The sequence below is a fragment of the Podarcis filfolensis genome (genome assembly GCF_964270895.1).
Source record: "Podarcis filfolensis genome assembly, chromosome: 7".
NCBI lineage: Eukaryota > Metazoa > Chordata > Lepidosauria > Squamata > Lacertidae > Podarcis > Podarcis filfolensis.
The window spans coordinates 66,468,828-66,488,753 of NC_139603.1; the positions used below are offsets into that span (position 1 = coordinate 66,468,828).

The 19,926-nt window shown below is 43.8% G+C and overlaps 1 protein-coding gene across 5 annotated transcripts; it reads right to left on the reverse strand.

The window, feature by feature from the left end:
- Positions 1–802: 802 nt before the first annotated feature.
- TP53INP1 (tumor protein p53 inducible nuclear protein 1) lies at positions 803–19,664 on the reverse strand. Of its 5 annotated transcripts, none has more exons than XM_083622769.1 (4): positions 19,482–19,664; positions 6,920–7,210; positions 5,353–5,782; positions 803–3,278 (listed from the first exon to the last, which is right to left on the reverse strand). In XM_083622769.1, exons 2-4 carry the CDS (start codon positions 7,029–7,031, stop codon positions 3,029–3,031), a joined length of 792 nt encoding a protein of 263 aa, XP_083478895.1. In that variant the 5' UTR covers positions 7,032–7,210; positions 19,482–19,664; the 3' UTR covers positions 803–3,028. The 5 variants fall into 5 exon arrangements, with proteins under 5 accessions (XP_083478895.1, XP_083478896.1, XP_083478897.1 ...); XM_083622770.1 differs by having other exon boundaries at positions 19,448–19,618; XM_083622771.1 differs by lacking the exon at positions 19,482–19,664 and adding an exon at positions 17,809–17,928.
- Between the last annotated feature and the right edge of the window lie 262 nt (positions 19,665–19,926).

Consider the following 19,926-nt stretch of genomic DNA (forward strand, 5'->3'; position numbering starts at 1 on the left):
CCTCCGGAATGAATTAAGTACTTAACCCGAGGTACCACTGTACAACCCCATCAGAAGCTGCCAGCACAGTTTAAGCCATGGGTAGGCAAACTAAGGCCAGGGGGCCAGATCCGGCCCAACTGCCTTCTAAATCTGGCCCGTGGACGGTCCGGGAATCAGCGTGTTTTTACATGAGTAGAATTTAAAATGCATCTCTGGGTTATTTGTGGGGCATAGGAATTCATTCTTCCCCCGGCCCCCCAAAAATATAGTCCGGCCCCCCACAAGGTCTGAGGGACAGTGGACTGGCCCCCTGCTGAAAAAGTTTGCTGACCCCCTGGTCTAAGCTATCTGAAATGTGGCAGGTCTGATATTGTTTGTATATATGAACAAAGGCAAATGCTATGCCATTTAGGTGGGGATCACCAAAAGGTTGCAGTCTGCCGAAGGTTGGACGGATCTCCCATTGAAATCAAGGCATAAAAAGAAACAATAACCATCAAGAAACAAAAGGAATGCGATTAATATAAATGGAAAATGTAACTTAATATGGAATTAAATGGGAAAACAATGCCCCCCGCCCCGTATAAGCCAGATCCTATAGATGTGATGGAACACGGGGGAAATATATAAACACATTGAAGTCACATAGACAACTTGTTGCCATTGAGCTGCTTGTTGGACATCAATCCCAGCAGATATGGGCAATGGTCAGGTATAATGGGAGTTACAGTTCAGCAACTTCAGAAGGGCGACAGGTTCCCATCACAAAACTAAATGGTATACAGAACCAGCTGAAGTATGCACCTGCTATACTGCAATAACCACTTCCAAAGGGGTTATGTTTAATAAGTACCATAATAGCGTATCTGTCTCATTTTCTACACAGGAAACAGATTTGCAGTAACTACTCAAGCACAAGCTACATTGAGATATTACTGTATATTGTAGAATCAGGGTGCTAGAACCTTGAATATCTAAAGAACTGCTACAAGGACAAAACAAAAATGTCTCTAGAAAGAAGCTGCCATTGGTAATGCATAGACTGGTGTACAGTATTTATCCCAACAGAAATATCCCTTTTTTTAGTCTTCAAGTTCAAGTCTGCTGTATACAAGTCACTTAAAAAGGCACAGTTTTGTTTACAATACATATGAAAAAACAGTTTAAGCAAAGTTATTGAATCACCGTTCAGTACAGCATAAGGCCCCCACTTTTACAATACCATTTTTTAAAAAAACACCCCCACACACTATATAAAAAGTCATACCTACTCACAAAACACATAGCATTAGAAAAGCAAAAAAATTCTAACAGTCCAAGACTTCCAGGCACATTATAGAACTAGTAACATAAATATGCAAGACAATTAAGAGTCAAACATAATGATGTAATGCAATCATTCCTTTCCCAACGGTATTATTTCCAATATTAAGAACCAAAAAGCACATATATTTGTGCAACAAGCTTGTGTGTCTACCTCAAAAAAAGATAAGCTTCCATCACTAGAAAGTTATCCAGTAAAATAATGGTAAGGAATATTTGTATATATCAACTAGAAAGTCTAACTTCAAACGTTTGCTAACATACACAGATAAGGTGGGCAAGGTAATCTTCATTTTAATATTCCTATAAACAGGAAGGAGAATGGTTTCTGGAGACAAAAGATGAAGGCTAAGAACCTACACAGACCTATTTGCTAATACTTTATTTCAGTTAGGCAAACCTCTAAACAAGTGTACCTAGGACCACAGTCAAACACTGAAGCGTTCCTGAGTTTATAAATATGTCTGTGGTGTTTGCCCATGAAACCGAGAGAAACTTAACAGTATTGGGTAACCACTGAAATAAGGTAAAACGTTTGTGTAACTTAAAAAAATGAACAACTGGCTGAAATTCAGAATATCCTAGTATGGAAGTAAACAGAAAAATGGCTCTGAGGAACTCCAGATGTCAAGCATTAGACTCAAATATCAATTTGTAGACAGATGAAGACTACCACCACATATTTCTTAAAACTTCTAAGTTATTTGGACTAAATGGTCAAATTAGACCACTTTATAGTAGAATGGTTGCTGTTTTTTAACTCGTTTAAAAAAAATTAGTTAAGCTGGTAGTATTTCAAGTGAAGGCGAGTACTGGTCAAGTGATCATCTGTCTCTATACTTATATTGTATAGCCTGAGACACTGGAAATGTTTGTCGCTGTCTTTTGGGTCTAGAAGGTCCAACATACCACAATGACCCTCACTTGCATGCCTGCTTCAGGCTCTACTCTGTGGAGGAAGGTGGCTAAACCACACCGAGCAATGGAGGTTAAGCAGACGTTGATGGGAGGAAGTCAGGTCACACAAGATTCTTCCCCTGCCCCATAGACAATTCGCTCGTCATTCAGAGTTCAATGCCATACAGTCTATCACATTTTAATAATTGTGTTCAAATGTTAACAGCAAGGGTGTGGAACCTGTGGCCCTCCAGAAGTTGCTAACCTGCAACTCCCATCAGTCCCAGCGAGGTTGGTCAACAGCCAAGAATGATGGGAGGTGTGGCCCAGCAACATCTGGCAGGTCAAAGGTTAGCCACGCCCATTAGGTTAAGAGGATATACAGTATACACAGATCGTTGCAAGTGTATGGCTGACCCTGAGTAGTTCTGCAACTGCATTTGGACTACAAAGTGATGTGTCGCCTGCTCTGCCTTGGTTAAAAAGGCCAATAGAAAAACAAACCCACCCATCCATCCATCCGTCATAAAAAGGTTCTAGAAAGTCATGTACAAAAACGAAAAGAGCAAACCCCCAGTCACACAAACACTATTGTACTGATATGTTTCCGAGCCATGAATAAAATGTAGTAAAGTCATTCTGTGAGGAGCACACGGTTACAACAATGTGGTTTACAACCTAAATGTAACACTTAGTGATTGTGTAGAAATAACTGATGATCAGCCTAAGATTGATCTCGCCTTCATTGCCTACACATGAAAAATACAAACAGCAAGTCAACCGATAATATTTTTTTTGAAGGAAAAGAAAACAACGCAAGATGCCCTCAGTAATTATACTGACGCTGGCAAGGCTGGTGAACAAACAATCCGTTGTTCTTGAGTTGCCGAGAGTAGCAATCCCTGGTGAGGTTTTGGCGACGGAGGCAGTTTCTGTTCAGATATTGTCTTTCGTTGTGTTCCTTTATCCACTGGGAAGGACGAAAACTCTTGGTCTGTTCGAGAAAGGTTGAGTGAGCAGTGATTGCTGCAAAATAGCATCGGATGTGTTGACCCCTTTCACTTTGGGCTTCTGATCTAGAATTCAAAGGAGAGAGAGGTTATGGCACAACCATTGATGGTCTGCGTGTCAAAACGCTCTGGTGACAGTGACACAAGTCAGTGTGTGCTTGTGGCTGGCACAAAGGTAGCTCTTTGTCGTGTGGTAATGATCTGGTTCTGTGGGTTTAAGAATCCTACTTAGGGGCAGCATCAAGGGTGGGCATGGCTGGGCAGCTGCCATGCCCCAGTGTGTGTCTCTCAGAGGGTGGTCTCTGCTGATCTCTGGCCCTGCTGCTGCTCCTGAGAGTAAGGAGAAGAGACCTCTACATATGCCTTTGCCTTCTCTCCTCGGGAAGGTGCTATGGATTGGGTCCAGAGGGAGAGGCAAATGAAAAGGCCCAGGGGAGCTAACATGGAGCCCTTCAGAGGTTGCTGGATGACATCTCTCATCTATCGCAGCCTGAATAGCCAATGGTCAGGGAGGGCGGGAGATTTTTTAAAAAAATGTTGTGATGGTGGATTGGCATTACAAAATGTTTAAAACAAATACACCCTTCCAATATCCTATCCTAGTACATAAGAGAATACAGTTAAACAAATCTTGTTTATATTTTTGAGTGTTTCATCTTTTTGGCACTATTCAGCAAATGAAGTGGGAGTGTGAGGTGGTCTGTTGCTGCTGGAATTACTGAAGCCTTTGTTGCTTCTATGATGTACAGTGGTACCTCGGGTTACAGACACTTCAGGTTACATACACTTCAGGTTACAGACTCCGCTAACCCAGAAATAGTACCTCAGGTTTAGAACTTTGCTTTAGGATGAGAATAGAAATTGTGCTCCGGCAGCGCAGCAGCAGCAGGAGGCCCCATTAGCTAAAGTGGTGATTCAGGATAAGAACAGTTTCAAGTTAAGAACGGACCTCTGGAAGAATTAAGTATTTAGCCTGAGGTACTACTGTATTTAATAAAAGCACACCATGTTAAATATATCTTTTTTGTTATGCCTTTATGTAAACACATGAACTTTGGATTAACTATTCAGATAGGGTCCAGTTCACGGTTCTATCCTACCAATATTCTAAAGTGGAATTTTCCAAATATTTCCAGCATCTTGTAAAAATTAACTAGCTGCTAATAGAAGAAAGCTGATTATATCCTTATTCTTGCAGTCCGTATTTTGCCCATCCAAAATGTTTACTAGTGCAAGCTCCCTAGGGTGGATGGGAGATGAAATCCTACAATATATGGAGGACCCTGTGCCCTGTTTCTGCTTTAGGCAAAGGGCTTGCACAGATTAATGTTCGCTATTGAGTTCAATGTACGTAAACCCCCTTTGGGCTGGGGCTGGATGCATGTGGCCTGAATGCATCTGGTGGTGGACTCCTTCTTCATCATGTGAAGGTGTACTCTTGAGATAGATGGGCAGAAGTATTCTTTGTGTGTGCCTGCAAAAGGATAGATGGATGGATGGATTTATGTATGCATATATGCTCTGGAAGGGAGGGATGTGTGGTCTGAGTGTGCTTGTTAAAGAGAGGGGGACATGCATTGTGTGTATGTGAAAGGTAAACAAAGTTAAGGAGAGGAAGGCAGGAGAGAATATGGGGTTCATTAAATCAGATCAGAACATTGTAGTAGGAGCATTCATGACGGGGGTGGGTAAGAAGGAGGGCGTACCTCAAGGAGAAGAGAGGAAAATCCTTGCATGTACCAAGGATAAAAAAATCACGGGGGGAGAGCATGGGCATATACCAAATGGGAAATTTGGTGGGGGAGGGAGTAGTGTCACAAATACAGAGAAATAGTAGAAATGTACCAGTGGGAAGAATCAGGGGGGTGAGGGGAAGAGAAATAGAGAAGGAAAACGGAGCGTACTAAGGAGATTAGTCATGGGATGATGTGTGGGGTGTTCTGCACATGTTTGAAAAGCTTCTTTTGCATACAGGGAGTTTTGCTAGGTGTCTGGGGCTCACCCCACCACCAATGGAGGATAACATTTGATACATCTGATGAAGTTGGCTGTATTCCAAAATGTGCTAATTTTAAAGGAATATTTTCTCCCTAGTGAACATTATTTATGTTCTGTACAAATCAAGGAGCAAATATCTTACCTAGGATTGCTTACATCACGAGGCTCTGTCTCCTCCTCCTCTTCTTCTTCCTCCTCCTCCTCATTACCACCACAGCTCGTTTTGTTGAGGCTGTGGCGAGTATTATGGACTGCATATACAGACATGCTGGGATGCTCGATCAGAAGGTTCTCCAAGGGGCTGGTTTCCACTTTGAGAGCGGTCAGGCCACCCGCAGTGAAACACGGAGGTGGCGTAATGAACCAGCTCTCTTCCATGGGGCACGAGTCAAACTGGATAAAGCAAGATTCACTGGCATCAGCCAAACATTCCAAGGAAGGAGGCAGACAAGAGCAGACGGGTGAATTGTCCACAGGCGATGCTTTATGGATATCTTCTTCTTCTTCCTCCTCCTCCTCCACCTCCTCCTCCTCCTCCTCCTCTTCAATCATTGAGAAGTTAGTACAGGTGTCTATTGGGAGTTACAACAGCCATTGAGATAGATGGGCGAGGTTGATTGACGCAGCCAGAGTTCAGATGGTTTACAGTAGGTGCAAAGAATATGTTCCCCCCTCAAGATATTGTTGAACTACAACTCCGCAAGCATTGGCCATTCTGGCCGCATCTGAGAGTTGGAATTCAAGAACATCCAGATGGCCGTAGGTTCCCCAGGCTTAGTTTGCAAGGAACAAAATATCCACAATTTTATACCGCTAATGGATGCTGGGGAGACCTTTTAGGTAACAAGTGTCTAATAAATAAAATAAGCGGTTGTACTCACCTATGATTATTGTTGTCAGTGCAATTTTTTTTAGTAGTGCTATGGAATATTCTCCCTTTCCTCCCCCCCCCATACCCCCTAAATGTGTCCTGGGGTTTTCCCCAACCTCTGGAGCAGATTTGGGGATGGCGTGAACATTCATGGGGGCAAAATCCCACTAATTCTTGCTAGCACAAGAATAGGGGCACTAGTGCAATAGGAAGTGTAAAAACACAGGAATGACAAAATCTGTTCAGATCTCTACATGGGATGATGATTCCGTTTTCATGGTAGAGCAGGGCATAAATGCCCATTCCTCCTCTATAGGAATAAGGATACAGGTGACGACCATTTCACGTGGGGGTTCCAATCCCAGCACCAATGCATAAGCATGCATTGCCCTGTTACACCCGCCATGCTCCTCTTCTGGGTCCAAAAGGACCTGCATGTTGGTGATAGCATGTCAACTGGTCATCGGCCGTTTTACGCCAAGGTAAGCATCTGAACCAACCCACAAATCCTTCCAGAGGGTGGGGGGTGGCTTACAGTCTACAATAGCTGAACAAAGTTGGGGCAAGGGAAGGGGGAAGAGAGGAGAGATCAACCATTTATAATTACTGAGTTGTGGAAATTTGTTGGCAGTATGGAACTTGGCCCAGGAAAATGCCTTGTGTTGAGGGCAAGATACTTTCCCAGCTTCAACAAGCTGTTTTTTATTTTATTGTTTCCCTTACACAATTTCTTGTTTAACATGAAATATTCCCTGCAATTAAAAAAAAACACACCTTTGTAAACAGAAAATAAAGTTTGCTTCCTGATGCAGAAATGATATTGAAACGGAGATCTTACCGATAAAATCCACCAGAATCCACTCCTCCTCTTCTTTCTCGCTGAACTCTGGCTCTTGCCTGGGCAAATTATTGATTTCTCCCACGAACATATTATTCAGCCTCTGGAACATTACTAAGGCAATAACAAGACTCTGGCTGGAACGTCTTCGTATGCAAGAGTTAAGGTACAGGTTCACAATGTACTAGCCAAGGGTGCAGGTAGAAGATTAAAGTGCACAAATACTTTTATCTGCTTAGGCACAGAACATGGGGAGGCATGGCTTTCTTTGTAAACGGTTGCTACAAAATCCTGCAAAAAAGACAGAAAAAAAACAAGTCTTAATGCTACATGCACACACAGAAAACATACACTGTTCAGGGGCTATCCCACACATTACATGGCAGCGACCCATATTTGTCACTGAGCCACGTGGAGCTGCAGGCACCATTTTCAAATAGATTCAATGGCACAATAAAAGGGCAGTTTCAAATTTCTATAGAGGGGAGATGGTTCCAATGGTGTCTTCAAGTACAAAACAACCAGTGGCTTTTCAAAAGCATTACAGTGGTACCTCAGGTTACATACGCTTCAGGTTACAGACTCTGCTTCAGGTTAAGAACTTTGTTTCAGGATGAGAACAGAATTTGTGCTCCGGCGGCGCAGCAGAAGCAGGAGGCCCCATTAGCTAAAGTGGTGCTTCAGGTTAAGAACAGTTTCAGGAGGCGGCGCGAAACTGTAATGGCGGTCCTCTTCTAGTCTGAAGAGGGGCTCCGCAGGAAAGGGTCGTTTCGCTGCGGCACAGCGACGACCCATCAAGAAAAACCACGAGCAGAGTGAGCTCGTGGCCGTGGGACTCGGCGGGCACCTGGAGCGACCCCGAAATCGCGAAAGGAACCCCGTAAGTGAGTGAAAGAGGGGTAGCGGTGCTGTGAGTTCATCGCTCTTTCTGCGGGAGTGAAGCCGCGCAGCTGTTGCAGATGAGCGCCGACCTTTCTTCCTTTAAAGATTCGACTGAAACAACAAACCCGTGAGTAAGGACGTTAAATTCGGCAGTAAATTCTTGAAAAAAAATTTTGGCTGTAACTGGGAGACGTTAAAAAGGAAGTCCGCCTCCCGGAGCTGCTTACAAGATCAAAGCAAGGGATCAGAGAAGCGAAAAGCGGCTGAAAAGGGATGTTTTAAAGAGGGACTTTCATGCACTTTCAGAAGTGACTGTTAACGAGAAAAGATAGACTTATTTGTGAGCAATTTTTTAAAAGGAAAATTGGAGCGATCCTCCCCAGTAAGATCATTCAAAGCTAAATTCCAAATCGTCGGGCTGCTGGAGGGGAAACTGTTTAACTGCGGAACTGTTACAAATTGTTACAAACTTTTACAGACGTATGGATACCCTTGAGCTTTTGAGCTTTAACAAGCTGGACTGGATACAAATTGTAGGCACCTTTTTGAAACTTTGTTAAAAGTTTAAAGTACTCTGCAGGACTTGTTTATTACCATTTGGGACTATTGCATTTCTGTTTTTTAACATACAGGGGACTTTAATGGCGGAAAAGTTGCCTTCTTCTTTTTGAAACTTTGGTGGTACTCCCCCTAGAGGATTTTGGGAATATAAGGCCTGGGAACAGCTTTTTATGTTTACTCTCTCTCACTGGATTGTTTTTAAATTGGATCTGTCTTTCCCATGGGACAATAACAATTTGACCTTGAACATTGATTGATGAGTGGTACAGGAAAGACAAGAGCAGCCAAAGCCAAGGAAGCTAAGGAGAAGGAAAAGGAAAAAAAGCAGGCACAGCTTGTACAAACAACTTTGACTCAGGGACGCAGATCATCAGTTCCAGCTGTGCTGGGCGTACAAAAGGCAGAAGCCGAAAAGTCTAAAATTCCAGCAGAGGAAGATATGGCAGCAGGAGCATCTGAGGGAGTTCTGAAACAAATCTTGGAGCAGTTGGCAGCTTTAAATCAAAAGGTTGACAACCAATCATCAAAAATTGACCAAGCTACATCTTCGATCCAGAAATTGACAGATCAGGTTTCCCAGCATACACAAGCAATTGAAAAATTGCAAGGAGCTACACAAGAAAACCGTAATTTGGCTGGGGAAGCTGTTCAAATTGCAACGGCAGCTAGAAAAGAGGTCGAGGAAGTTAGAGGTGAAGTTAAACCTTTGCATAAACAAATTGGTGAACAACAAGCCTACCTCTCGATGGTGGAATTGAAAAATCGTGAGAATAACCTCAGATTAAGAGCAATCCCAGAAATTGAACAAGAAGATTTAATTGGATTTTTGACAACAGAATTTTCAAAATTCTGGGGCATTAAGGAAGAAACTGACTTTAAAATAGTGTCAGCTTTTCGGCTGGGAAGATTGGTAAGGAAGGACAGACCCAGAGATTGTTTGATAATTTTGAGATCAAGGGAAGAGAGAGACAAAATATTAGGCCTACATTTCGCAAATACATTGGTGATACAAGATAAAAGGGTGGAAATTTACCGAGACATCCCAAAACAGTTATTGGACTTGAGAACCACTTATTCAGAACTGGCAAGACTGCTGAGAATCAACACAATTCGTTATAGGTGGGAGTTTCCACAAGGGTTATCATTTACTTACAAGCAGAAGAAGGTAAAGATAAAAACACCAGAGGATTTACAAAAGTTCCTGCACGATCACGGTGAAGATCTCCAAAAAGAAGCAGCAGCACTTTGTCCTCTACCACAAGTTGGGATTCCGCCTGGAGGCGGAGCAGGCCCTACACCCTCGGGACCAGAAGATACACCACTCTAGGTGTAACAAAACAGTACAGGATGTCTCTGCAGCTACTTAGTTGGAATATAAATGGCGGAAATTCTCCGGAAAAAAGAAGGAAAATATTTCACATATTGAAGAAAGAACAATTGGACATTATTTGTTTACAAGAAACCCATGTGACCAGGCTTCACAGAAAAGTCTTAGTTAACAAAAGACTAGGCCAAGAATTTATTTCATCAGACAAGGTTAAGAAAAGAGGCGTGGTGATATATGCCAAGGAGAGCCTGGCACCAAAATTTGTATTTAAAGATGAGCAAGGAAGAATCTTGGCGATTGAAATCCAGACACAAGGAGAAAAAATTTTGATATTAGGAATATATGCGCCAAATGACGGGAAATCAGAATTTTTTAAGAAGCTGCATGAGACCATGCTGGACTATATGGACTACAACAACATCATAATGATGGGAGACATGAATGGAGTGGTATCTACACATATGGATAAGTCTCAAAATCAAAACTTAACATCAGATGGCAGACTGCCTAAAACTTTCTTTGAACTGATTGACAATTTGGATCTGATTGATATATGGAGGACAAAAGACCCCCTAGGTAAAGAAGGAACTTTCTTCTCTGAGGCCCACCTGTCATGGACAAGGATCGACCAAATCTGGACATCTAGAGGGCTGGCACCCAAGACTAGAAAGGTGGAAATCTGCCCAAAAATATGCTCCGACCACAATGCTTTGAAACTAGAACTTAGACTTACCCAAACCGGTTCCTTCAGATGGAGAATGAATGACACCTTATTAAGAGATCAAGAGATTGTGAAAAAGGCCCAAAAAACGTTAAAGGACTATTTTGAAATCAACCTGAACACTACAGTTGAAAAAAGAATGATCTGGGACGCAAGTAAAGCCGTTATGAGAGGGTTTCTGATACAACAAAATACAATCAAGAAAAAGCTCTGGAATGGAAAGAAGGATAAAATATTGGAGAAAATATATCAAGGTGAGAAGAAACTGAGAACCAATCCCAAGTCAAAGGAAGTGCTGAGAGAAATCAAATTCCATCAAGCACAATACTCTAAACTGATAAATCAAGAGATCGAATGGAAAATCAAACAGATGAAGCAAAGATCGTTTGAATCAGCAAACAAATGTGGAAAGCTGCTAGCTTGGCAGCTGAAAAAAAGACAAAAGTTAAATACAGTGACAAATCTAGAGATTGAAGGAAGAATGGTTCAGAAACCAGAAGAAATCAGGAAGTGCTTCCACAGATACTTCAAAGAACTTTATGCACAAGGGCCTCAGAAAGAGTTGGAGATAGATCAATTTTTAAGGATAAATGGACTACCAAAAATAACCCAAGATAAAAGATCAATCTTGAATTGTAAAATAACTCAACAGGAAATTGAAGGTGCCATTCAGAATATGCAACTTGGCAAATCTCCAGGCCCGGATGGGCTTACCTCCAAATACTACAAGACTTTGAAGGACTACTTGACACAGCCTTTGATGGAGGTATGCAACCAGATCATGGAGGGGAAGAGGGCACCGGAAACGTGGAAAGAAGCATTCATCACATTGATACCCAAGCTAGAATCTGAAAAGACCCAGCTTAAGAACTACCGTCCCATCTCACTCCTGAATGTGGATTACAAAATATTTGCAGACATTTTAGCAAGCAGACTTAAAAAGGTCTTAAATGAAGTAATTCACAAGGACCAAGCTGGCTTTCTCCCTGGTAGACATTTATATGGAAATACCAGAAACATCATTGACATTTTGGAACTATTGCAAACCAATAGGAACACAAGGGCGGTTTTAATCTTCATTGATGCGGAGAAAGCATTTGATAATATATCTTGGAAGTTTATGAAGAAAAATTTGGAAGGGATGGGAGTGGGACGGGGGTTTGAAAATGGAATAGAAGCAATCTATTCAGAACAGAAAGCTAAATTAATAGTGAACAATGTGGTGACGGAGGAATTTAAAATTGAAAAAGGGACACGACAAGGGTGCCCTCTATCCCCTCTTTTATTCATTTCAGTCCTGGAGGTGCTATTGAACATGATTAGGGAGGACCGGTTGGTACAAGGGATAGAGGTCGGAGTGAAACAATATAAACTGAAAGCTTTTGCAGATGACTTAGTTTTGACATTACAGGAGCCAGAACCCAGTACAAAAAGAGTTTTAGAACTTATTCATGAGTTTGGTCGGGTTGCAGGATTTAAGTTGAACAAACAAAAGACTAAGGTTTTGGCCAAAAACTTGACATCTACAGAAACAGAGGGGTTTCAGAGAGAAACAGAATTAAATGTGGTTAAAAAGGTGAAATACCTAGGGATCTATTTGTCTTCCAAAAATTTGAACTTATTTAAAGACAATTATGAAAAATGTTGGTCGGAAATTAAGAAGGACTTAGAAATTTGGTCAAGATTGAAACTTTCCTTGTTGGGTCGAATAGCAGCTATAAAGATGAATGTATTGCCGAAAATGTTATTTTTGTTTCAGACCCTACAGATCGTGGACAGAGTGGAATGTTTTGGAAAATGGCAGAAGGATATATCTGGGTTTGTCTGGCAGGGCAAAAAGCCTCGAATAAAGTTTAAAATACTAACTGACTCGAAAGAAAGAGGAGGGTTTGCCCTGCCGGACTTGAGGTTATATTATGAATCTGCAGCCTTCTGCTGGTTGAAAGATTGGTTTTTGTTAGAAAACACTGATGTCCTGGATCTGGAAGGGTTTGATAATGCTTTTGGTTGGCATGCATATCTATGGTACGACAAGGTTAAGGTTCATAAACTGTTCAAAAATCATATTGTCAGAAAATCAATTTTTGCAGTCTGGATGAAATATAAGGACTTATTAGAGAGTAAAACCCCGAGGTGGCTATCACCAGTGGAGGCCAAGGCTCGAAAAAGACCCAATATGGAGGCCTATTGGCCGAAATATTGGGAAATAATCGAAAAAATTGGAGACAACTGGAAACTGCAGAGTAAGGATAAACTAAAAAATAAGGTGCGAGATTGGTTACACTATGCTCAAATTCAAGAGGTTTTTAAATTGGATAAAAAAGTTGGTTTCCAAGTGGAAAAATCGAAATTGGAGACAGAATTGTTAGAGCCAAAAACTAAGGTATTATCGAGAATGTACAACTTGCTGCTTAAGTGGAATACACAGGATGAGACAGTTAAATCTGCCATGATAAAATGGGCACAGGATGTCGGACATAACATTATGTTTGAAGACTGGGAAAGGTTATGGAACAACGGGATAAAATTCACGGCATGTAGTGCCCTGAAAGAAAATATTATGAAAATGTTATACCGGTGGTACATGACCCCAGTCAAGCTAGCTAAGATATATCACCTGTCTGATAACAAATGTTGGAAATGTAAGGAGGCAGAAGGGACATTTTTTCATCTCTGGTGGACCTGCCCAAAAGTGAAGGCCTTCTGGGAAATGATTTACAATGAACTGAAAAAGGTATTTAAGTATACCTTTCCCAAGAAACCAGAGGCCTTCCTGCTGGGCATGGTAGACCAGAAAGTGTCAAAGAAAGATAGAACTTTGTTTATGTATGCTACCACAGCAGCAAGAATACTCATCGCAAAGAATTGGAAGACACAAGATTTACCCACGTTGGAGGAATGGCAGACGCAGTTGATGGACTATATGGAACTAGCTGAAATGACCGGCAGAATCCGAGATTTGGATGAAGAATCAGTCGAGGCGGATTGGAAAAAATTTAAAGACTATTTGCAAAAATACTATAAGCTGTATGAACTTTAAGACAGTGCATGTTTTTGGAAAGGTTACGCTTTAGCAAATATGATTAAGCAAATGGTAAAATTAATGACAAATGAGAAAAGAAGTCAATGTGAATCAAACATTTTATGTTTATTTTAAAAGGTAACAAAGTTAAGATACAATATACTGAATATGGGTACATAATAATGGAAAGTTCCAACAAGGTTTGAAATAAGGTAACAAATTGCTGATATTGCTACTACAAAGAACGCAGATCTGGAAGGTGTGGGGAAGTCCAATGGTTTTCTTTTTTGTTAAAAAAATCAAAAATTGTTTCTTGTATTTGGGTTTTTCTGTATTGTATTGAATTGTCAAAATTATGAAAAGAAACGTAATAAAAATTATTTAAAAAAAAAAAAAAAGAACAGTTTCAGGTTAAGTACTTAACCCGAGGTACTGCTGTAGTTCCATTTTTTAAAAAAGAGAAAACAATGCCACTAAAGAAAATCTGAGATAATTGCAGGGCAATTAAGATTCCTCATCTCTCTCATCTTTATACTTGCCCATATAGGTGAAACCAGGCTCACGGGGTAATCAGCTCTGCCCACTGAACCATCATATTGTACTTGCCATCCCCACTGCTCCATAGGTTCCCCCCCTTCCCAGTCCTGCCTGGAGGTGCCAGGATTTGAACCCGGGACATTCTGCATATAAAGCATGTGTTCTATCACCAAATTATAATGCTTTCCTTCTCTCTAGTCTCCAACAGTAGTTAGTTTCCTGGAAGTGCTAGGGCTTAAGGTTGTATCTAAAGAACAGCCCGTGTTCTGGAACTCCTGGTTCTTAATCCAAAATTTTTCTTCAGAGATGTTTCACCTCAGCTGCAAGGACAAACTTATCAGCCTCCTTCTCATCTCTTATTAAGTGTTCTAGGGATAAGCTTTACAGAAATGAAAGTCCATCAGTTCTATAGTACCACATTCACTGTTTCAAAGATCAACAATATCACTGTTTCCAGCAGGGGGCTCAGAAGCGCAGGTTTTAAGTTAAAAGTAGCATCCCCCCCCCCACCGCATATCAGAATAGTATTCTGCAGTGAGATTCCAGTTGCACAGGTAGGGAGTCTCACTAGCTTATAGAAATTCTTAATGCTGATGATATTGAGACACCGAGAGAGTTCTTGCTTGAGGGCATGCGGCAGCCAGATAACGTGAAAGTAATGGCACATTATACAGTTTACATAATCTCAGCAGGCCCGATCTATGTTTCCCAAACTTACTGTAAATGGGAAGTATTAAAATGTTGAGGGGAAACCATGTAAGAAACACACACAAAAATTGGTAGAAAGCAGAGCAATGGAACAAAGTCCAGGACAGGCTTCTCTAAGGAGATCCGATCCCTACCCTCTTAAGCCACCCCGATATTTCCCAATCAGGCACCATCCTGCACACAGCTTTATCTGATTCCTTATATTAATCTTCAGAGCTCCAGTGCTGGGGGCTCTTTTTCTTCAGGGCTTTTGCTACTTAGGAATTCTTTCCCAGATACACCTTGATGCACCCGGGGCAGGAGCTGGGGGGAAAGAGAATCACCACCCATGTTCTAGGCATTTGGGTAAGCTGCCTGGATTTTCCCCCCAGATCTACCTTAAATGATACTTGCGCCTCTTCTCACTACCCCTTGCTTAAATCTACTCCCCCAAAGTCACAGGCTAGAGCAGGAGACGGCCAACTTTTTCAGCAGGGGGCCGGTCCACTGTCCCTCAGACCTTGTGGGGGGCCGGACTATATTTTGAAAAAAAGAATGAACGAATTCCTATGCCCCACAAATAACCCAGAGATGCATTCTAAATAAAAGGACACATTCTACTCATGTAAAAGCATGCTGATTCCTGGACCATCCGCGGGCCAGATTTAGAAGGTGGTTGGGCCAGATCCGGCCCCCAGAGTGAGTGACTTTTTTTGGCGGGGTTTTGTTTACACATGGAGAGAACTGTGTGAATTGTTTAATTTTGTAGCCAAATCTGCCCTGAAGTCTCAGGGCAGAGAACAATAGATTAAAAGGCACCAACAGAACACCCAGTTAACTCCTCCACCTTTTCCCCATAAGCCCTTCAGTTTTTAACTCTGCAGCCACCCAATCATCCCAAAGCAAAATCCTTGTAGAGAAGGTCTCAGACATGAGTGGGCCTCCCTTAGGCAGATTCAGTCCACCCATCTAGCCTGTGCTCAGGCTGGCAGATTCTCCAGAGTCTCTCAGGGAGGGGGCACTGTCTTGAGTGGGTTATTTAGTGTAAAGCATTGTTTGCCCTTCACCCGATAGTCCCAGGGCAGAAATATGCACATTCTAAATAAAAATGAAACAGTACTATTAAAACAGCATAAAACCAAATATGTAGCCGCAACATTAATTCAAATGTGCAGTACACCTCAACCCTCCACCAAAGACTGGGCAAAGAGGTATATCTGTGCCTACTGCCAAAATGATACCAGTCTCAAGGCAGTGAGATGCATCTCAGAGGAGACCTCATTGCAAAGCCAAGCATCTCTTTTCTGACCGCTCATTCAAAGCTGTGCAACAGGCAGCAGCCAACAGGTAAATCATTTGATAAAATATTTTTTGCACCATTCAGGACTTTTCTTCTTGTTGATTTTCACTGCTTTCAAAGGCAGCTCCATGAAATCTGAAAACAGGTTGCAAAAGCTTGAACAATGGCTGGCTCCCCCTAATCCAATCAGCACAACTTTGGCCTGATTGATATATAGAAGAGAATGAAGTTAACAGAAGAGACTGTGCTATTTCAGGCTGCCATTAGAGGGTGCCATCTTTTTTTAAAAAAAAGTACTCTATTTGTATTTGCATTTGCATTTTGTTTTTTGTTACTACTGAGACAGAAAAAGACACCAATTAAGGGGAGACACAGATATGTTGAAAGACAGGAAAAAGATGGCCATGAAGAATGGATTGCAAATCAAATGATATTTACAATAAACATAGTGAAGGATTAAAAAAAATGATTCCTGCCCCGTGTGCAGTTTGAAGTGGTATTGTTAATTTTACCATGGAAGAATTCTGCTACCACATTCCACTATATGGGTGGGCAAAAGTCTTAAAGAGAACTTAGAAAGTTTGAAACTGCCTACCTTAAGAGCTGAAAAGCAATCATGCAAGCATTCTCCACCCACCCAAAACCATCTCCAAAAGCCCTCGGAAGCCTATCGGAATGCTCGGAGGTTGCATCAAATGTGAAATGTACTTGCAAAGCAAAACAAATGCAAGTCCAGAACAGTTTGCCAAAGACTAGAGCCTTCTGTGGAAAAATAAATACTTGTGAAACTTTAAAACACACGGGGGGGGGGGGGGAACAACTAACTTCCTTGCCCCACAAAGCATCAGGAACTCCTATTGGAAAGTTGCACAGGAGAATGCCCACTATACTCAGTGGGAAGGAGCCATGAAGTCTGATCAGCAGCTGCATGCAAAAGCAGAAGGTCCCAGCTTTGTTCTGGTGGCATCTCCAGGTAAAGCTGTAAAAGATCCCCATCTAAAAACCCTGGGGAGCTACTGCCAATCAGTGCAGACACTGGGTGGAACAATGGACAGGGGTCTCAAACTGCAGTCAATGAACCAGAGCTTCATCCAGGTTGTCTACAGTGCGGATCTGTGGTTGTGCCCATATTGTATTGATTTTTATTGCTGTTTTTACATTTTATTGAATTGCAATCTGAATTCTGCAAAATGTAAATCGTAATACCATATGAAGCAATTAAACTGCAATTAAGAATAATAAGTCATCTAGCACGACACATCACAATTACTACAAACAGGCAGAGAAATCTTGAGTGGTCTGCCAGTTTTCAAGTGATCTATGGTAGAGTGTGTGTGTGTGTGTGTGTGTGTGTGTGTAAAATTTGGGAAGCACTGCCAAAGGAACCTTCCTAACTGTAGTTACATAATGAGTGACTTACACAACTGCTTATCCACAGGGGGTGCTGTGTGTGTGTTATAGGAACCAACTCCTAGGAGCTGAGGTCCCTTTGGGGGCCCCATAAAATATTTGAGGGGGTCAGGGCACTGTCATTCAAATGGTATGTGCGAGCCACATCTTGTGATCAATTATGTAGGGCAGGGCTTACCTGGGCCCCCCAATATTTTATTTAAGTTGGCACCCCTGGGGATGCGTGTTTACGAGAGCACATAGCTTGCTCTTGTCTGTTCATGTATATTGGGCTTCAGAATGGGGCCTCGGCAGGTATGGGGCCTCGGGGTGTCGACCCGGATTGCCCCCCTCTCCCCTCCCTTGGCGGCCGTGAGTCACCAGTTCCTGGTTTGTTTTGATCGCGCAAGTTGCCTCTTCCCCGGGCGGCGCCACTTGGCTGCTCCGGCGAGGTTAGTCACACCTGAACCCGACTCAACTTCGGAGTCCAAGATCCGCCCCGACGGGAAGAGACGGAAGCCTTACACCAAGGGAAGGGCGGTCTCTCGGCACTGTCAACAAAACAGGATATGCGGAAGGCGGGGGGGAAAGCAACCCGATCCCTTTCCAGCCCCCTTGGGCGGATCAGGCAACCCAAGCTCCTCCTCGGCCTCAGTCCCCCCACTCCCTCTCCAGGGGGCGGGCAAGGACAGAGACAAAAGGGAGGGGGAGTTGCTCCAACCGCAAGGCCGTGTAGAAAGCGGGGAGAGGAAGCGGCGGGCATCCACAAGGCGCGTGGATCGGCTGCACTGCCTGGGCAGTTGGCTTGGAAAGGACATCTCCAAGGCCGGAGAGCTCTCTGTCCACGCCCCACGGCCCTGGCCGCAGGACGACCTTCACCCCCGCCCTTTAGGGGGAAAAGGGAGGTCCCCTGCTCTCCGCCCGCCCAGCTCGGCGCCGGACTCCACCCTGCGCCTCCCTCGCCAGCAGTTTGAAACTCCGCTCCGGAGACGGAGCGCGCAGGGCAGGCGGGCAAACGCGCGCGCCCTTCTCCGCGGGTACATAAAGTTTGTCCGCGCCGGATTATTACTCCGCAGGAGCGCGCGCGGAACGGTGCCGGGATCCACGCGCGCGCCCGCAATTATTATTGAAAAGGGGATCCCGAGCCCCGATCCTACAGATCTGGCGATAGTAAGGTTGAAGGATGCGATCCTATGCGAGCTCACATCGGGATAAAATCACTTGGCACCGAGCACTCACAGGAGCCGTTTATTTGAAATAAAAAGTCGCACCGAAATCAGTGGGGCTCTCCTTTCAAGTTAGTATGTTAGGGATAGTGTTTTATTTTTTAAAAAACTACTAATTTATATATAACGGGCTATGGGCTAGACTGCTAGATCTCACGAAAATAAGAGTTAATTCCGCGAATTTTAATAAAACAACCCCACCACTATCACTAAACGAAAACACCCCTTAAGGTACTCGAGAGAACAAGTTATAAGACGCTTTTCCTTTTCTTTTTTTTTAACGATCTCAGCCTCAGATGAAACCCGCAGCAGGCTTAGCCAGGAAGTAGGAACAACTGAATTTTGCAGGGCTCGCTTCCAGGGAAGCAGCTTCGCTGGCTGCGAGGCTGGCTGGCAAAACTACGCCACAAGTGGTTTGTGAGCAGCCCAGTCGGAAGGCGCTGCCGAGCGACGGACAAAGCTGATAGGAGGATCGCGCAGTAATTTACCTTTAAGGAAGTAGAGCCGGGGGGGGGGGGAGAGAAGAGAAGACTTTGAGAGTTAGTTCTCCCTACATGAACTCCGGTGTTATTCGCCCCCCTCCCCGCATCTCCGCATACAACTTTGCAGAGGGACGAGACTGACCCTTCCCAGAAAGCGGAACACAGAAAAGGGCCAGTGGGTAAGCGATTCTGCCCAGCAGCCAGATATATAAATATACTAAAGTTTATAGGCGGAGGAGATGGTGGGAATCCCCCTTGCCCAGTTCTTAAAATAGACCAGATTTCCTTTTCTCTCTCTCCCCCCCCCCCTTGGCCGCATCCAAACGGAACGCGCACCCAACGCCAAGAATATCGCGCCTAAGGTCACTTGTGGCCAAAAAACACCCACACGCACCCGGTACAAAGGACGCCCGCAGCCCTTCACTCACCGTCCGAAAAGCAGCCGGGCAAATCCGGAGCCTGGACGGCGGCGGAGTGAGGTAGATGGCGGGGAAGCTGCTCCTGCGGGCGCCCCGAGCCCTGTTGCACCGGCCAGTCTGCGCTCCCCGCAGAGCCTTTTGTTGTTATAGAATCCGGCGAACAGCTGATCGGCAGCGCCCGCCCCCTCGCCCCGCCCCGCCCGCCTCTTTTGCCTCGACGTTCCCACCCCGCGGCGCGCTGCTAGCAGGGGGCGCGCGAAGGAAGGGAAAGGGGGCGGGCCGCCCAGCCGCGCCTGCACCAATTGGGAGCCCCGCGGTGCTCCGGGACGCGCCGGGACAGGCTGTCACTAACGCACGTGACGCGGCTCTGCGAGCTGCGGAGCCAGACGAGGCGGCCTGCAGCGTACGGGGTAGCGAGCCCGTGCAACAAAAGGAAGGCAGGGAGAAGGAGAAG